Source organism: Hemitrygon akajei, chromosome 7 (genome assembly GCF_048418815.1).
Source record: "Hemitrygon akajei chromosome 7, sHemAka1.3, whole genome shotgun sequence".
In the NCBI taxonomy this organism is placed as follows: domain Eukaryota; kingdom Metazoa; phylum Chordata; class Chondrichthyes; order Myliobatiformes; family Dasyatidae; genus Hemitrygon; species Hemitrygon akajei.
Genome location: NC_133130.1, coordinates 105995645 through 106015077, shown reverse-complemented (window position 1 = coordinate 106015077; position 19433 = coordinate 105995645). Strand labels below are relative to the sequence as shown.

At 46.9% G+C, this 19433-nt stretch overlaps 2 protein-coding genes across 6 annotated transcripts in view; one reads left to right on the top strand and one right to left on the bottom strand.

The window, feature by feature from the left end:
* LOC140730762 (solute carrier family 22 member 2-like) overlaps positions 1-12070 on the top strand; it is a 50382-nt gene extending 38312 nt beyond the window's left edge. The window contains exons 9-12 of one of the 5 annotated variants that reach the window (XM_073051620.1): positions 2140-2252; positions 5339-5438; positions 9364-9479; positions 11236-12070. In XM_073051620.1, the coding sequence (XP_072907721.1) occupies positions 2140-2252; positions 5339-5438; positions 9364-9451 (301 nt within the window). In that variant the 3' untranslated portion in view covers positions 9452-9479; positions 11236-12070. The other 4 variants (XM_073051619.1, XR_012099673.1, XM_073051623.1 and 1 more) reach the window with 4 other exon arrangements.
* Positions 12071-15588: 3518 nt separating this feature from the next.
* Positions 15589-19433, bottom strand: part of plg (plasminogen) — an 87035-nt gene continuing 83190 nt past the window's right edge. The window contains exon 19 of the mRNA XM_073051618.1: positions 15589-16314. Within this exon, the coding sequence (XP_072907719.1) occupies positions 16150-16314 (165 nt within the window). The 3' untranslated portion in view covers positions 15589-16149. The remainder of the gene's footprint in view (positions 16315-19433) is intronic.

Sequence of the window (19433 nt, the reverse complement as noted above, 5' to 3'; positions counted from 1 at the left end):
CCCACCCTGCAAACTGCCTTTTCCAAAAGCTCCCTTCTAGGCTATTAAAACAAAAACTTCACACTATCTTAAAAAGATTCTTCCTTTAGGTAGTTTATCTGATCAGCCATTTTAACTGGCCGCACCCCACCCCCTCTATCACTGCACTGCACTGTAAACACATTAAACCACTTTTATTATGCATATTTCATTCCATATTTGTACTTTAACCTCTAACTTTTTATATAATTCTTAATCATCATTGAATGTTGTTTTTTATTGCTTGTCATGCCAACACACCACAGCAAGTTCCTAATACATGCAGTATAAATGTGCAAAAGTCTTAGGCACATGTAAAAAACTTCTGTAAAGGGGAGATGCTTTCAAAAATAATGAACTGTTTCTAAATATAAAATAAATTACCATAAAGAGCAGTAAACAGTGAAAAAGCCAAATCAAATCAATATTTGGTGTGACCATCCTTTGTCTTTAAAGCAGCAACAATTCTCTTAGGTACATTGTCACACAGTTTTGTAAGAAAATCGGCTGGTAGGTTGTTCCAAGCACCCTGGAGAACTTGCCACAATTCTTTGGCAGACTTTGGCTGTCTTGCCTGCTTCTGTCTCTCCAGGTAATCCCAGACAGTCTTGATAATGTCGAGATCAGGGTTCTGTGGAGGCTATACCATCTGAAATGGTAAAATCTAGGGTGCCCAAGACTTTTGCACAATACCCTATCTGGCGAATCAAGTTGAATAATGTTAGAGAGAACAGAGGGGGATGCTTAAGTGATGGATGCAGACCAAAGGTGTCAAGGTAACAAAGACTGAGAGCTAGGTACAGAAAGAAAAAAAGTAAACAATTAAAATCCTGTCAGTAATTCTCCACCACACATCAGTGTGGAGAGTATCCGGGCACTGTAACTACAGACTGTGCAACACTGGGGTCCTCTCTCCTTGTTTATTCCCTTCATTCAAGGACCCTGATGCTGCCTCTGGGTGAAGCAATGATTCACTTGTATTTTTTTCACCCTAGAGTATCCCATTCAGTGCCCAGAATGTGGTATCCTCTACGCTAGAGAAACCAACACTGATCACAAGCAGAACATCTGAGCTCAGGATGAAGGATCAGCTTTATTCACCACCTGCATTTGCATGCAACAGGAATTTGCATGGTCAGGGGGTAACATGCAACATAAAACAACATTCAACAATTACAAAGAATAAAGAATAAAATGAACAGTGAAGTTAGAAGTTAAAGTGTGGATATGGAATAAAATGTGCAAATTGGCTGGTGGTGTATGGCATCCACATCGGTCTTTGAGTCGAGTGGTCCTGGGTTTGAATCCGGCCAGCTCCTTGTCCACATTCCATCCAGGCTGGCTCGAGCATCTAACTAGCAACTTGACCTCATAAAACAAGGACAAAAATGATAAAGAAACAGCAAGGCTACCGCCCGATGCACCACAAGGTGCGGAAAGGAAGAACCAAGAGCAAATACATAAAATCCCAGCGTGCATTTACAATGTGAACAGCATTATAAAAGGAGGTTTAAAGTGTTTACAATGCAGTGCAGTGACTGAGGTAATAGATAGAGGGGGCTGGGGTGGGCAAACTAGAAAGGTTGATCAGATTAACTAGCTGGGGAAGAAACTTTTAAGATAGTGTGAAGTTTTTGTTTTACTATCCCTCTGGTGCTTTCTGGAAGGGAACTTTTGGAAAAGGCAGTTTGCATGGTAGGCTGTGTCCGCAATGATTTTCCTGCCCGCTTCTTTGCCCTGGACACATACAAGCGGTGATGGGAGACTGTAACCAGTGACCTTTTCTGCTGACCTGAGAGCTGGCTGTAGTGTCTGTATATTGTGTAAGGATGCTGCACCAAACCAGGTGGTAATGGCTGATGTGAGGATGCTCTCTGTGACGGCAGTACAGAATTGCTGCCTTATGTTGTGGGGAAGATAGGGAAGAGGGCACAGTCCACGTTCCTCACCCCAGTCCATAAGGCACATCTGGAGGTACGCGATGTGTGAGCAACAGATGAGGATAAGGCTGGTACTCGGACATCTCATGCTGGTAGTGAAGGAAATGTTGACTGGTGGGGGTTTTGGGAGACTGGGAGAGCTGCTGGCAAGGAGGGGAGTGAGAGTTTGTTTTTGTGGCAGGAGCTTCGCTGTGTCGTTCTGTGCGTCGCTGTCTGACTTTGGTGGGGTACTCTCTCCCTTCGTCGTCTTCAGGCTGTCTGCTCTCTGGCGGAGAATGCCTCTCGTGGTTTTTGGTGAGTATGCAGCAGTCGAGGTCAGCCCTTGTAGAAAGTGTGCCCTCACACCTGCAGAAACCTTCCCACCAATACTCCCTGTGGAGATTTATCAACCTATCTTGGTTCTTCTGTCCAAACGACAGAAAGCTGAAAGAGTAACTGATCTCTGATCTCCTGATGCCTCATGTATCACATGGAATGACAGGAGTTTAGATACCTGTGTGTGTATGTGTAAGACAATAAGGCCAAAATTAGGCCATTCTGCCCGTCAAGTCTGCACCAGCATTCCAACGTGATTGGTTTATTATTCCCCTCAACCCCATTCTCCTGCCTTCTCCCCATAACCTTTGAAACACTTACTAATCAAGAACATATCAATCTACACTTTAAAGATACCCAATAACCTGGCCTCCTTAGCTGTCTGTGACAATGGATTCCACGGATTCACCACCATCTGACTAAAGAAATTCCTCTTCACCTCTGTTCTAAAGGGACAGTCCTTGTATTCTGAGGCTGTGCTCTCCAGTCCTAGACTCTCCCCACTACAGGAAATGTTCCCTCCATTCTCCTAATATGTCTAGTCATTCTGCAGACTCCCTACTTCCTCAACACTACCTGCTCCTCCACCTATCTTCGTATCCTCTGAAAACTTGGGTTCAAAGCCATCAATTCCATTATCCAAATCACTGAGCACTAGTCACCAGTAGCACAAGGAAAGACCTCCTTGATAGCCATTCTTTGGCTCCTGCCCATCAGCCAATCTTCTGTCCATGCTAGTATCTTTCCTGTAATCCCATGGGCTCTTGTTTAGCTGCCTCATGTGTGGCACCTTGTCCTTTTGAAAATCCAGGTGAACAACATTCACCGACTCTCCTTTGTTTATCCTGCCTGTAGTTCCTCAAGGAATTCCAGCAGATTTGTCAGGTAAGATTTCCCCTTCAGAAAACCATGCTGACTTTGGCCTACTTGATCACTGAGTCATAGAAAAGTACAGCATAGAAACAGGCCCTTTGACCCATCAAGTTCATGCCAAACCATTTTAAACTGCCTAGTTCCAGTGACCTGCACCTGCACCATAGCCCTCCATATCCCTCCCATCTATGTACCTATCCAAATTTCTCTGAAATGTTGAAATCAAGCTCTCATGCACTATTTGTGCTGTCAGCTCATTCCACACCCTCATGGCCCTCTGAGTGTAGAAGTTTTCCTTCATGTTGCCCTTAAACATTTCATCTTTCACCCAGTAGACTCAGTAGAAAAAGCCTGCTTGCATTTACCCTATTTATACCACTTATAAATTTGTGTACCTCAGTCAAATCTCCCCTCAGTCTTACATGTTTCAAGGAATAAAGTCCAACTTATTCCTTATAACTCAGGTCCTACAGTCCCAGCAACATCCTTGTAAATTTTCTCTGTTCTCTTTCAGTCTTATTTACTTTTTTCCTGTAAGCAGGTGACCAAAACTGCACACAATACTCCAAATTAGGCCTCACCATTGTTTTTTACAACTTCAACGTAACATTCCATCTCCTGTACAACCCCATCTACCTGTGCCAATGTGCCCAAAGTTTTCCTTACAACCCTGTTTACCTGTGCTGTCACTTTCAATGAATTATGTGCCTATGTTCCCAGATCCCATTGTTCTACCACAGTCCTCAGTGCCCTACCGTTCACGCTATAAGACCTACCCCGGTTGGACCTACTGAAGTGCAAAACCTCGCACTTGTCTGCATTAAATTCCATCTCCCATTTTTCAGCCCATTTTCCCAGCTGGTCTAGATCTTGCTGCAAGCTCCGATAGTCTTCCTCGCTGTGTACTACACCCCCAAACTAGGCGTCATCTGCAAATTTGCTGATCCAGTTAACCACATTATCATCCAGTTCACTGATACAGATAACAACAGACCCAGCACCGATCTCAATGGCACTCCACTAGCCACAGGCCTTTGGTCAGAGAGGCAACCATATACGAACAGCCTCTGACCTCTCCCACAAAACCAATGTCTAATGCAATTTACTATCTCATCTTGAAGGCTAAGTGACTGAACCCTCCTGACCAACCTTCCATGTGGGACCTTGTCAAGTGCTCGGCAAAAGTCCATGTAGCCAATATCCAATGCCTTGCCTTCATCAACCTTCTTAGTAACTTCCTCACAAAACTCTGAGATTGGTTAGACATGACTTATCACGCACAAAGCCATGCTGATCATCCCTAATCAGTCCCTGTCTATCCAGACACTCATATATCTGGTCTTTCAGAATACCTTCCAATAGTTTTCCCACTACTGATGTCAGGCTCACCGGCCTGTAATTCTATGGTTTATTTTTAGAGCCTTTCTTAAAGAGCGGAACAACATTATCTATCCTCCAATCCAACGGTACCTCACCTGTCGCTAAGGACGCTGCAACTCCTGCACTTGCCTTCCACAGGATCTGAGTGAACGCCTTGTCAGGCCCTGTGGATTTATCCACTCAAGACAGCAATCTGTAATCTTACAGAGGTCCATGACCTCACTGCTGCTTTGCCTTGCTTCTATAGGCTCTGTGCCTGCCTCCCAATTAAATACAGATGCAAAAAATCCATTTAAAATCTCCCCCGTCTCTTTTGGCTCCACACATAGATTACCATTCTGATTTACCAGAGGACCAATTTTGTCCCTTGCAAACGTTTTGCTCTTTACGTATCTATAGAATCCCTTAGGATTCTCCTTCAGCTTGTCTGCTAGAGTAACCTCATGCATTCTTTTAACGTTCCTGATTTCTTTCTGAAGTGTTCTCTTACATTTCTTATAATCCATTAGTACCTCTTTTGTTCCTACCTGCCTATACCTGCTATGTACCTCCTTTTTTTTAACCAAGGAGGTACATTGAAAACCAACGTTCCCTAAACCTATTATCTTTACCTTTTGGAATGACAGGCACATTCCTGGGGGACTGCTCTTTTACTCATCTTGTTGACCCTATAACTCACTCTCCAGTGTTGGGGCGTGTCCACAGCTTTCTGCAGCTTTAAGTGCATCATTTCATGAAAATGTCCAATTATAATGAGCTCAATGTGAGATTGACTGTCACCACCCTTTCCATGTCCTGTTTGTCCATCCCAGGGGTACTTGGTCTGGTTTCTGGAGGTCTGGTTCTTCTCCTGCCTGAGACAAAGGGATTGAGTTTACCTGACACCATTGAGAAGATTGAGAACATCAACTGGTGAGTGGCTACTGGTGAATATCCCAGCACACGGGCGATGATAGAGTCACAACAAAACAAGGGCAATAGGGAAGGCCAGTTGGCCTCTCTGGCCTGCCCCCTATTCAATGTTTTCATGACTGATCTGCCTCAGGCATCACCTCCCTTTCTGTGTCCTTTCCTCGTGTGCCTCATTTCCACAGATTGTCAGAAATTCATCCATTTCCACTCACCGCTCAGCTTCCACAACATCCAGACACAGAGAATTCCAGAGCTTTACACCCATTGTTCCTGCTGATTGATCTCCCTTGTAATTGGCATGTGTGTGTAGTTGGGTGGTCAGTGCGTAGGTTTAAATGGGTGGAGGGAGTTTTCGGTGTAAATGGCTGATAGGTGTATGGGTGTAGAAGGTTGCTGAGAGTGTGGGTGTGGTTGGGAGATGGGGTTGTGGGAGTAGTTGGCTGGTGGTTGTGTGAATGTAGTTGGGTGATGGAGGTGTGGGTGTAGTTGGGCGATGGAGGTGTGGGTGTAGCTGGGTGATGGGGGTGTGGGTATGTGAGTGTAGTTGGGTGGTGGGGGTGTGGGTATGGTTGTGTAGTGGGGGTGTGGGTGTAGTTGGGTGATGGAGGTGAGGGTGTAGTTGGGTGATGGGGGTGTGGGTGTGTGAGTGTAGTTGGGTGGTGGGGTTGTGGGTATGGTTGTGTAGTTGGGTGATGGAGGTGTGGGTGTAGTTGGGTGATGGGGGTGTGGGTGTGATTGGGTGGTGGGGGTGTTGGTGTAGTTGGCTGGTGGTTGTGTGTGTAGTTGGGTGGTGGGGGTGTGGGTATGGTTGTGTAGTGGGGGTGTGGGTGTAGTTGGGTGATGGAGGTGTGGGTGTAGTTGGGTGATGGGGGTGTGGGTGTGATTGGGTGGTGGGGGTGTCAGTGTAGTTGGCTGGTGGTTGTGGGTGTAGTTGGGTGATGGGGGTGTGGGTGTAGTTGGGTGATGGAGGTGTGGGTGTAGTTGGGTGATGGGATGTGGGTGTAGTTGGGTGATGGGGGTGTGGGTGTGGTTGGGTGGTGGGGGTGTGGGTGTAGTTGGGTGATGGAGGTGTGGGTGTAGTTGGGTGGTGGGGGTGTGGGTGTAGTTGGGTGGTGGGGGTGTGGTTGTGTAGTGGGGGTGTGGGTGTAGTTGGGTGATGGAGGTGTGGGTGTAGTTGGGTGATGGGGGTGTGGGTGTGGTTGGGTGGTGGGGGTGTGAATGTAGTTGGGTGGTGGAGGTGTGGGTGTAGTTGGGAGATGGAGGTGTGGGTGTGGTTGTGTAGTGGGGGTGTGGGTGTAGTTGGGTGATGGAGGTGTGGGTGTAGTTGGGTGATGGGGGTGTGGGTGTGGTTGGGTGGTGGGGGTGTGGTTGTGTAGTGGGGGTGTGGGTGTAGTTGGGTGATGGAGGTGTGGGTGTAGTTGGGTGATGGGGGTGTGGGTGTAGTTGTGTAGTGGGGGTGTGGGTGTAGTTGGGTGGTGAGGATGTGGGTGTGGTTGTGTAGTGGGGGTGTGGGTGTAGTTGGGAGATGGAGGTGTGGGTGTGGTTGTGTAGTGGGGCTGTGGGTGTAGTTGGGAGATGGAGGTGTGGGTGTGGTTGTGTAGTGGGGGTGTGGGTGTAGTTGGGAGATGGAGGTGTGGGTGTGGTTGTGTAGTGGGGGTGTGGGTGTAGTTGGGAGATGGAGGTGTGGGTATGGTTGTGTAGTGGGGTTGTGGGTGTAGTTGGGTGGTGAGGATGTGGGTGTGGTTGTGTAGTGGGGGTGTGGGTGTAGTTGGGAGATTGAGGTGTGGGTGTGGTTGTGTAGTGGGGGTGTGGGTGTAGTTGGGAGATGGAGGTGTGGGTGTGGTTGTGTAGTGGGGGTGTGGGTATAGTTGGGAGATGGAGGTGTGGGTGTGGTTGTGTAGTGGGGGTGTGGGTGTAGTTGGGTGGTGAGGGTGTGGGTATGGTTGTGTAGTGGGGGTGTGGGTGTAGTTGGGAGATGGAGGTGTGGGTGTGGTTGTGTAGTGGGGGTGTGGGTGTAGTTGGGTGGTGAGGGTGTGGGTATGGTTGTGTAGTGGGGGTGTGGGTGTAGTTGGGAGATGGAGGTGTGGGTGTGGTTGTGTAGTGGGTGTGTGGGTGTAGTTGGGAGATGGAGGTGTGGGTGTGGGTGTAGTTGGGAGATGGAGGTGTGGGTGTGGTTGTGTAGTGGGGGTGTGGGTGTAGTTGGGAGATGGAGGTGTGGGTGTGGTTGTGTAGTGGGGGTGTGGGTGTAGTTGGGAGATGGAGGTGTGGGTGTGGTTGTGTAGTGGGGTTGTGGGTGTATTTGGGAGATGGAGGTGTGGGTGTGGTTGGGTGATGGAGGTGTGTGTGTGGTTGTGTATTGGGGGTGTGGGTATGGTTGTGTAGTGGGGGTGTGGGTGTAGTTGGGTGGTGAGGGTGTGGGTGTGGTTGTGTAGTGGGGGTTGTGGGTGTAGTTGGGAGATGGAGGTGTGGGTGTGGTTGTGTAGTGGGGGTGTGGGTGTAGTTGGGTGTTGAGGGTGTGGGTATGGTTGTGTAGTGGGGGTGTGGGTGTAGTTGGGAGATGGAGGTGTGGGTGTGGTTGTGTAGTGGGGGTGTGGGTGTATTTGGGAGATGGAGGTGTGGGTGTGGTTGTGTAGTGGGGGTGTGGGTGTAGTTGGGAGATGGAGGTGTGGGTGTGGTTGTGTAGTGGGGTTGTGGGTGTATTTGGGAGATGGAGGTGTGGGTGTGGTTGGGTGATGGAGGTGTGTGTGTGGTTGTGTATTGGGGGTGTGGGTATGGTTGTGTAGTGGGGGTGTGGGTGTAGTTGGGTGGTGAGGGTGTGGGTGTGGTTGTGTAGTGGGGGTTGTGGGTGTAGTTGGGAGATGGAGGTGTGGGTGTGGTTGTGTAGTGTGGGTGTGGGTGTAGTTGGGTGGTGAGGGTGTGGGTATGGTTGTGTAGTGGGGGTGTGGGTGTAGTTGGGAGATGGAGGTGTGGGTATGGTTGTGTAGTGGGGGTGTGGGTGTAGTTGGGAGATGGAGGTGTGGGTGTGGTTGTGTAGTGGGGGTGTGGGTGTAGTTGGGAGATGGAGGTGTGGGTATGGTTGTGTAGTGGGGGTGTGGGTGTAGTTGGGAGATGGAGGTGTGGGTGTGGTTGTGTAGTGGGGGTGTGGGTGTAGTTGGGTGGTGAGGGTGTGGGTGTGGTTGTGTAGTGGGGGTTGTGGGTGTAGTTGGGAGATGGAGGTGTGGGTGTGGTTGTGTAGTGTGGGTGTGGGTGTAGTTGGGTGGTGAGGGTGTGGGTATGGTTGTGTAGTGGGGGTGTGGGTGTAGTTGGGAGATGGAGGTGTGGGTATGGTTGTGTAGTGGGGGTGTGGGTGTAGTTGGGAGATGGAGGTGTGGGTGTGGTTGTGTAGTGGGGGTGTGGGTGTAGTTGGGAGATGGAGGTGTGGGTATGGTTGTGTAGTGGGGGTGTGGGTGTAGTTGGGAGATGGAGGTGTGGGTATAGTTGGGTGATGGAGGTGTGTATTTCCTCTTTACCATCTGACTATCTCAGCATCTTAGTTCCCTGACCTTCCAATCTACCTCGCTGTGACTTTTGGACTTGATATATTTCTCTTCACTACACTTTGTACATTCTTCACTGTGTCTTTGCTTTTACTCCCACAATGTACTTGCATGTGGCATGACCTGTCTGGGTGTCTCACGCACAAATGTTTTTTATTGCGTCTTGGTGCAAGTGATAACAATAAATCTATGCTTCATGTCAGGTTGGGGTCTGGAAATCACCCTTGAGACTGGTTGAGGCAGAATGTCACCCTTCCCTCCCCCCACACACAGAGAACACACATTGAAACAACACTGGAAGAGCCATGAGTTGCAGTAGTTTCCTCCTTTCGTGACATGAAGCCATGCGTGTTTACAATTCTGTGACAATTATTTTCTTGCTCCATCAGGTGGAAGCAAAATACTTCAGAAAGAACCTACCAGAAAGTTGTCCTTCGTTCAACAACACCAACACATGGTGCCAACAGCAGTTCGTGAATAGATTAACTTCGAGCACTAATGTCAGGTTCATATTTCTCTCTGTATTGTGTCATTAGGATGGTGGAGTGGAGATATGTCTCCAACCAAAGGAGGTGTAAGGTGCTCCTTCCTTCCGCTAGCCTGCAGATCACCCTTGGGAAAGGTGTAGCACCTGCTTAGCCCCCCAATCAGGGTCATGTGAAGCTATGGGAGGAGGTGGTGGATAGTAGTATGAACAGCTAGTATGGATCACCAGGCCTGGTTATGTGACCACTGATGTGAGGCAGACAGTCTCTGAAGAGTATTGATAATGGCTGGGGTCACCCATCAGAAGAAGGCAATGGCAAACCACTTCTGTAGAAAAATTTGTTAGGACCATGATCATCCATGTCATACAACACATACATGCTCATAAATAATGAGCAACTGTGTCACATTCCAAGTTATATGGGTTCTGATAAATTAGTTAGGAGCTAATTTGCACTCGCTGGAGGTCTGGGGTGGTTAAACACAGGCTGACTTTAATCTTCAGAAGATCCAAATAAGCAGGTTTGTTTAAGTGGTGAATCATTACTCCAAATGAAGGCAAGATGTGAGTAGGATTAGTGATAGATTGAAGTTGTATGGCCTATGCACTTTCAAAAGGGAATTGGACAAGGGTAAAAGTCATAGGGCTATGGACACAGAGTGGAGCAATGCAGTGAATTGGATTCAACATGGGTAGGAAACACCAAACGAGAGCAAGTGGAGCCATTGGGCCTGTGTCAGGGACGATGAATTGCCAGGGTACAGAGAAATAGCCATTGGTGGGGTTGCTCACCTATATCTGTATGGGATAAGAGAACAGCATATTGGTAAATCGGCCATCAGAGACATCGGTTCAATCCTGAGCTCGGCAGCTATCTGGATTTCCTCCAGGTGCTCTGGTTTCCTCTAACTACCCAGGGCTGAGGATTCACAGGTGAGTTGGCTGCAGTAAATTGTCTCTAGTCTGTGAGTGGATGGAGGAATCTGGGAGGAATTTCTGTCAATTGGGGGGAGAATAAAGAAGGATTGATGTAAATGCACTCCTCCAAATAACCCAACTCCTCTGCCCCGACAACTCTACGACTCGGCTTCAGAAGGTGATGATAACTCAATCATCCATAAGTCTAACCACTGATCATCATGCTTCAGGAGACTTTGCAAACGAGAATATACCTGTTAACTAGATAGATGGAATGAATCATAATTTTATGCATCAGTTAAGTCAGATGTAATTAACGTTTGCTGTAAATGTATCCAAGTGTTTACTGCTGTTTGCAGAATAATGGTAAAGATGTTAGTTGTGGTGTTAAAGGGGACAGAGTGCTTGTGGGATCCTCACAAACAAGAGGGGTATAGTGTCCAAAACATCAGCCGGGACGGTGTCTGTGTGTTAGCAAACCCCTACATCCAAAGATCTGAAAGTAATGTGAAATTCATTAGCTGTCCCCAATCAGTACTGATGCACTCCCCTCATGTGACCCCAGTTTGATTTGGGAGCAGTGGATATTACAGAAACAAAATTCCTCGCAGCTCTGACCTCAGGAAGTGGCCCCACAGTACAACCCCCAGATTTAGTTAGCTTTTAGTTTATTTTAGGAATGGTTTTGGGGTCAGAGAGGGGAGTTAGAGGTCAGGTCGGGGTTTAGGGGAATTGGAGGACAGGGCAGAGTCTAGGCCTGAGCTTCTGCTCTGTGTTTGAAGTCCAGTAGCTGACCAGAATTCGTTGTGGCTGTCCCTCGAGGTTGAGGATGATGGTCTTTATTCCGTTTCCACAGAGCCAAGACGCCTATGTGTGTATTTGTTTAACGTGTACTTGATGTTGCACTCCAAGAAGCACACGATACTTCACAAATCAACCAAGTGATTCCAATGGCATGGAAACCACGACGATTGGAGCTGATGGATTTGTTGTGGCCTTCATCCGCCTTCACAGCTGTTGAATTCGTAGTAACTTCATCTGCCTGTTCCACCGTTGAGGTCTTGGTTGGATTGTCCTTTGTCAGGGACCTCACCCTCGACCTTACCGCCATGGGTGACCCTACCAGGAGCATAGCTCCAGACGGCATTGCTCTCGGGATCTCAGGACCACACAAGCTTCTCCACCACGACAAGGTGACAATCCACAGAGAAGTGACCAGAGTTATAGGCTTGGCATTCAGGGTCTCTTCAACAGGTCTGATGATTGAGGCCTGGAGTTCAGGCTATCATATATATCTGAGAGTCCTGGGTCAAGACTGAAGATTGATGGCTAAAGGTCAATTGGAGGACTGGATCGAAGCCTGTAGGTCAGTTGGAAGTCCAGTAGTCAAGGCCTGATGGCTGGAACCTGGGCCTGGGAATCTCTGCCAGTCCACTGGGGAATGTCCAATGTCTGTGAGTGTACTGGTGCACTGAGCCTGGAGGCTGAAGACTGTGACAGATGGTCATGTATGTACGTTGGTGGGAGGCAGGAGGAACGGGGCTTTGTCACTTGTTGTGTTCTGTGTTGTTCTGTCAAGCATTGTGGGCCTGTTACATCACCATAATGTGCAATGACACGTGCGGGGAGTGTTGGCTGTTCACGCAGATGATGCAATGTAGGTGTGATAAATAAATCTGAATCTGACTCTCTACCAGCCCCTGGGGAGTGCTGTTACCGAATGACTGCATGCTACTGTGACAGAGCGGAATGCTAGAGTCCTCCCAGGGAGGTGGGAAGTGGTAGAGGAACCTGCCCAGGCTGCAGAAGGACTGTGTGGACAGAAGGCAACTTTCCCATGCAAAGGGCCGGACTCTGCGGGACTCTGAATGCCTTCTGCAAATGTCAGCACTTTGGGATCCCCATACTTCAGCCAAGCAACCCCTCAGGTAAAAATAGTGTTGTCCAACAATTGATTGTTCCTCACTCTGTCAGTGGAGCCTTTGTGGGCTTCACAGCATCCTGTACGTCGTATCTCAGTACATTGTCTCCGAGGGAGGGGGTGGTAAGCCTGAGAATAGTGCAGGCAATGACTGCTGCTGTGCGTATACCTTGCCTTCCCATTACCAACCATTTGCCCTCATCACTTCTTTGCTTTCAGCCACATGTGTACATCTGGGCCCCTTTGTACACTGACATTACCCAAGCTGTCATCTTTTTTTAGTTATGTACATCTCCGCAATTATATTCCACTGTTCATTAATTCACCCACTCATTCCGTGTAACCACACCCCCTTGAAACTTATTTACTTCCACGGCCTACTATTCTCAATCCCACCTAATTGTGTATTATCTTCCTTTTTGAAAAGAGGACATTTGATACCCTCAGCCAAATTGAGGATACAAATCATGAGTCACTGAGTCCCAAGCACCAGTGCCTGTTGTACCCCACCAGTCACAAACTCCTAACTCTGAGACTGACCCCATTATTCACACTCTTTGCTTTCTGTTCAATAACCAGTTCTCAATCCAAGCAACAAACGAGAGAATCTGCAGATGCTGGAAATCTGAGCAACACACACAAAATGCTGGATGAACTCAGCAGGCCAGGCAGCATCTATGGAAAACGGTATGGTCAAAATTTTGGGCTGAGACCCTTCATCAGGAACTGAAATATTGACTGTTCACTCTTTTCCATAGATGCTGTCTGGCCTGCTGAGTTCCTCCAGCATTTTGTGCTGGAACATCGACTGTTCACTCTTTTCCACAGATGCTGTCTGGCCTGCTGGGTTCCTCCAGCATTTTGTGCTGGAACATCCTACAACTTCGTTTTCACCTTCTTCAGGAGTCTGAGATTTGTTGGCTTTTCTTTTGACCAATGTTTTCAGCACCACTTTTTTACACGTGTCTTCTTCATTTCTTCTGTCTTGCTAAACACACTGTTCTCTGATACTTCTAGCAGACTTTTTTGTTTTCTTCTGTAGAGACATTCACAAAGTATGTGCTTAAGTCAATTGTTATTCACATTATAAATTCCCCAGTCTTTGTCCGCAAAGGACACATTTTTTGCCTCTTTTGTCTTCTTTTCTTCTTGCATACCCACAGAAGCTTACCAGACTGCTTTTTCTTTTTTATATATTCACTTACTTGGCTACATTTTGCTTAGTTTTTCTAATACATTTTTGAGTCTTAAAGAGTTGTTTTAACATAATATGTAACTTCTGTAAATACTGAATACTGTGCATCAGCCATTATGTCTTTTAATTTCTCCCAATCTACCACAGCCAATTTCCCCTCTATACTTTAAAGACCCAATTCTCAGGTTGAAAAACATCACTATTCAAAATCATATTATGATCACTCTTCTCCAAAGTCTCTTTACAACAAGGTAATTAATTATAATTTCCCTCCATGTGTGTGTTCCCTTAGTTCCATGCCTGTGATTGTTATCTTCCGTCCATCTTCATTGGCGGCAAGCCACAGCACTGAGTCAGAATAAAATAAATACCGATGTCAGAATTGACAAAATAAAATTAAATCTGCTATGAGCACCACCAAATGTTAACAGCTCCCTGTCAATCTCTGTGTTTTATTCTCAGTAAGGCAATAGTTAGATTACTCTCAAGGCCTGTGACCAATCCCAGCGTACTAACTATGGAATTCCATTTATAATTTGGAGTAACAACCAGTCATTAATAAAAACACAAAATGCTGGCAGAACTCAGCAGGCCAGACAGCATCTATGGGAGGAGGCAGTGACGACGTTTCGGGCCGAAACCCTTCATCTGGAGAGAAGTAACATGGGATGGTGGAGAGGGGATAAGAAGTGGGGGGGAGGGATAAAGTAGAGAGCTGGGAAGTGATGGGCTGGAGGGAAATGGGCTAGGGGGAAGGTGGAGAATTATGGGAAATAAAAGAGAAAGAAAGGTAGGGCTGGGGGGAGATTATAGTGAGGGGGGAAAAAGAGAGAGAAAGAGAACCAGACTAAAATTATAGATAGGGATGGGGTAAGGGGGGGCAGGGGTATCAACGGAGGTCTGTGAGTTGAATGTTCATGCCAGCAGGCAGGATGCTGCCTAGGCGGGAGATAAGATATTGCTCCATCGACCTGCGTGTGGCCTCATCTTGACGGTAGAGGAGGCCATGGACAGACATGTCGGAGTGGGAGTGGTCTGTGGAATTGAGTGTGTGGCCACAGGGAGATCCCGCCACTGCTGGAGGACCGAGCGCCGGTGTTCGGCGAAACGGACTCCCAGTCTGCGGCGGGTCTCCCTAATGTATAAATGGCCACATCGACAGCACCGGATACAATATATCACCCCAGTTGACTCGCAGGTGAAGTGGTGCCTCACCTGAAAGGACTGTCTGGGGCCTAGGATGGTGGTGAGGGAAGAAGTGTGGGGGCAGGTATCCCTAGGTAGCCTCCTACCTGCTGGTGAGAACATTCAACTCACAGATCTCCATTGATACCCCTGCCCCCCCTTACCCCATCCCTATCTATAATTTTAGTCTGGTTCTCTTTCTCTCTCTTTTTCCCCCCTCACTATAATCTCCCCCCAGCCCTACCTTTCTTTCTCTTTTATTTCCCATAATTCTCCACCTTCCCCCAGCCCATTTCCCTTCAGCCTATCACTTCCTAGCTCTCTACTTCATCCCTCCCTCCACTTCTTATCCCCCCTCGACCATCCCATGTTACTTCACTCCTGATGAAGGGTTTTGGCCTGAAACGTCGTCACTGCCTCTTCCCATAGATGCTGTCTGGCCTGCTGAGTTCTGCCAGCATTTTGTGTTTTTATTTATTTCCAGCATCTGCAGATTCACTCGTGTTGCCAGTCATTAATAATGCTGACAGCAAGAACTACCAGAAAATTATGAGAGAAACAAAAAGCATCCAGTGAGCAGCAGTTCTGTGGGTGAAAATGAGAGAGGTTAGAGGAGAATGGCCAGACTAGTTCAAGCAGACAGGGAGGTGACACTCATTCAAAGCACCACACGTTACAAACAGTGATGGGCGGAAGAGCATCTCCAAATATGTTGAACCTTGAAATGGATGGGCCACAGCAGCAGAAGGCCATGAACATACACTCAGTGGCCACTTTATAAGTTACAGGAGGTCATGGCTCCAGACCCACACTACCAACTTGTATATTTTTTTTTACATTTAAAAGGGACAAGCAAGCACAGTCAGTTCTCAGCTCTGCCTCTTCAGGGAAACACTAGTCGCTGGAAGTCAGTTTTGTTAGTGCACTTCGTTTTATTTGCCATTTCATAAGAGAGGAGAGAACAATTTACGTGTGCAGTTATGTAGATGTGGTAGTTACATAAGAAGGTTAATATTCACTTCTTCTCCAGAAACCAGACTCCAGGTTCGACATGTGTGTGCGCACACCATTAATTCCTTGCCCACACCATGAATTCCCTGTCTATACCATTGAACATTCAGTCATTTGATGGATGCTACCACAACTAATTTGGCCATTCAGAATCCATTCATACAAGTTTATTTTTTCTTATTAAAGACTATGAATAATGAACAGTTTGAGTCAAACCTGTTGTTTTTATCAGCTGACTATGCCAGATCACATCAATACTCAAGATTAAACAGCTACATCTGCACACCCCCGCCACCCCATCCATCTCGAGTGTTAACCTCATGGTGTCAAGGGACTGCCTAAAGTCCTCCTGGTGAAGTAAAAGCCAAACATATGAGAATAAAAGAATTTAACATTTCACAGGTTAGAATTTCATGTCCCGATTGAACACATACTGATTATACACTGCTGCATCAGGCCTAATCTCCCCTCATGATACTTGAAATCCAGTTAATGAAAAAAGATGTCCGAACATAAACTCCTGGCTTCATCGCCATTGCGCAGCCGAGTCCCCATGATGTCACTCCTTGGAGGATGTATTTGCCCTGGGCATTCGGGCAGACCAAAGGACCTCCACTGTCTCCCTAGAAAACACCACAATTGAGGCATGAACTGATAGGGCAACACAGATCTAACCTCATTCATAAAAAGCGGATTAAGATTGAAAGATTGAACTCCTTCAATCTTAATATCAATAAGGTTGAAAGAGTACAGTGAAAATTTAGAAGGGTATTGCCGGATAGGGTTCCAATCTGGCTCCAAGACCCGGAGAACAACAAAGAAGACACTATGAAAGCTGTAGGCTTTCACCGACCAGTGCCCGAGAAAGATCCTAATCATCAGATGGACTGACAGTAACCAACCAGACACTGTGGCAAAACACCAACCATCAATCCATTGAAATACAAATACGCAAAAGGAAATGAAGATGGGTTCGCCACACCCTGAGGAAACCAACCAACAACATCACTAGGCAGAATCCCCAGGGAAAGAGATAAATGTCCAAAGAACACATGAAGGAGAGACGTAGAAGCTGAAATTATACAATGGGAACACTTCAGGTCCATCTTCAAGAAACTAGCTCGGAGCAGAGGACGATGGAGATGGGAAGACATCCGTCGCCTTTGCTCCACTGGGAGCTAAGGGCCCAAGAAGGAGGAGTTGTCAGGATTTGAGGATCAAGTTATAGGGGAAGATTAGGACTTTAATCCCTGGAGTATAGGAGAATGAGAGGAGATTTGATAGTGGTATACAAAATGATGAGGGGTATAGATGGGGTAAATGCAAACAGACTTTTTCCACTGAGGTTGGGGGAGACTAGAACTAGAGGTCACAGGTTAAGGATGAAAAATTTAAGGGGAACCTGAGAGGGAACTAATTTACTCAGAGGGTGGTGAGAGTGCGGAACGAGCTGCCAACGCAAGTGGTGGATGCGGGGTCAATTTCAACATTTAAGAGAAATTTGGATAGATGCATGGATGAGAGGGGTATGGAGGGCTGTGGTCCTGGTGAAACTTGATGTGACTAGGCAGAATAGTAGTTCAGCGCGGACTAGTTTGGTTGTGGGGCCGGTTTCTGTGCTGTTGTGTTCTATGACTCTAATGGCCGAGCAATCAGTTGAGAACCCTCTCACTCTGTAACCATAGTGTAATTGAGTCATACAGAAACAATGTCCAAGCTAACCCTTTTGCCCACCTACAGGCCAAACTTTGGGTAATGACTGGCCTCCAGATGATCTTGACAATAGGTCAGAAAGTGTACAGATGTCACTTGATATGGTCACCTTCTAATGAATGGCATCAATAGCGTGCAGAGAAGATTTATGAGGATATTGCCAGAACTTGATGGCCTGAGTTATAGGGAGAGGCTGGTCAGACCAAGTCTTCATTCCTTGGAACCTAGGAGAATGAAGGGTGACCTTATAGAAATGCTTAAAATTATAAGAGACATGGATGATAAGTCTTTGCCAGGGTATGGGAGACCAAAACTAAGGGGCATGGATTTAGCATGAGATTTTAAAGATTTAAAAGGGATCTGAGGGGCAACTTCTTCCACAGAGAAGCCGGAACATAGAAATCTACAGCACACTACAGGCCCTTCGGCCCACAATGTTGTGCTGACCATATAACCTACTCTAGAATCTGCCTAGAATTTCCCTACCGCACAGCCCTCTTATTTTTTTTTTAAATGAGTATATGAAGTAAGCTGCTAGAGGAAGTGGTTGAGGCAGGAATAATAGTCCAATTTACGAAGTACTTGGACAAGTACATGGAGGGTCAGAGCTTTGAGGGATATGGGGTTGCTGGGTGGTCAGCATTGACTGGGTCTGATCCATGCTGTATTGCCCTTTGATGTATGACTAAAAGTACAAATGACCACCACAATGACTAAAAATGGAAAGGGAGGGAGATTGAGAGAATGAGAATTGTTCTGTTGTTTCTCGGAATGAATGTACGTTTGTATATCAGACTTCTGAGTTTAAAATGCCATGAGATCTTGCTTGTATGTAGTAGGTGTTGGTAACTCAGGAACAGCTGGTAAATAATCCCACATCCCTGCACAAGGTTAATATCTTTCTATACCTTGCCTGTTTAAATTAATTATAAACCCCTGTTGCCTTTTGTAACAAGTGATCTTTCTCCTCCTCAAATGCACTCAGCAATTTTTCCTCCACAGTTCTCTGCAGGAATTTCTCCTCCTCTCAGTCCTAAACCCCTTACCCCATGCCCCATGACTGGAATCCTTCAGCTGATGTGTTTTACCTGTCACAGAACATAGAACACTACAGCAGAGTACAGGCCTTTCAACCTACAATGTTGTGCCGACATTTTAACATACTCTAGGATAAATGTAACCCTTCCCTCCTACATAACCCTCCATTTTTCTATCATCCATGTGCCTAACTAAGTTTTTTTTAAAAATGTCCCTAATATATGTCTAACACCACTCCTGCAGGGCACTCTGTGCACTCACCACTCTGTGTAAAGAATTTACCCTGACATCCCCGCCCTTATATTTTCCTCCAATTCATCTTAAAGTTATACCCCCTCATATCAGCTGTTTCCACCCAGGGAAAGAGTCTCTGCCAATCCACTCTACCCATGCCTCTTATCATCTTGTACACCTCGATCAAATTGCTTTTCATCCTCGTGTTAAACAACTGGAGCTGCAGCTCGATGACCTTTGGCTCGTTAGGGAAAGCAAAGGGGTGATAGACAGGAGCTACAGAGACAGATAAATGGGTGACTGGCAGGAGAGGGAAGGGGGAATGCCAGACTGTGGCCATCCCCCTCAACAATAGGTACTCCATTTTGAGTACTGTTGTGGGCGATGATCTACCTGTGGAAGCAACTGCGGCTGCGCCTCTGGCACTGAGTCGGACCCTGTGGCTCAGAAGGGTAGGGAACTGAAGAGGATAGCAGCAGTGATAGGGGACTCAATAGTCAGGAGGACAGAGAGGTGATTCTGTGGACACGAAAAAGAAATGCAAATGGTAGTTTGCCTCCCCAGTGCCAGGGTCTGTTAATTTTCTGGACACGTCCGTAATATCCTGAAAAGGGAGGGTCAGCAGCCAGAAGTCGTGGTACATATTGGTACCAATGACATAGGTAGAAATAGGGAGGAGGTCCTGAGAACAGAATGCAGGGAGTTAGGAAGGACTGAGAAGCAGGACCTCAAGGGTAGTAGCCTCAGGATTGCTGCC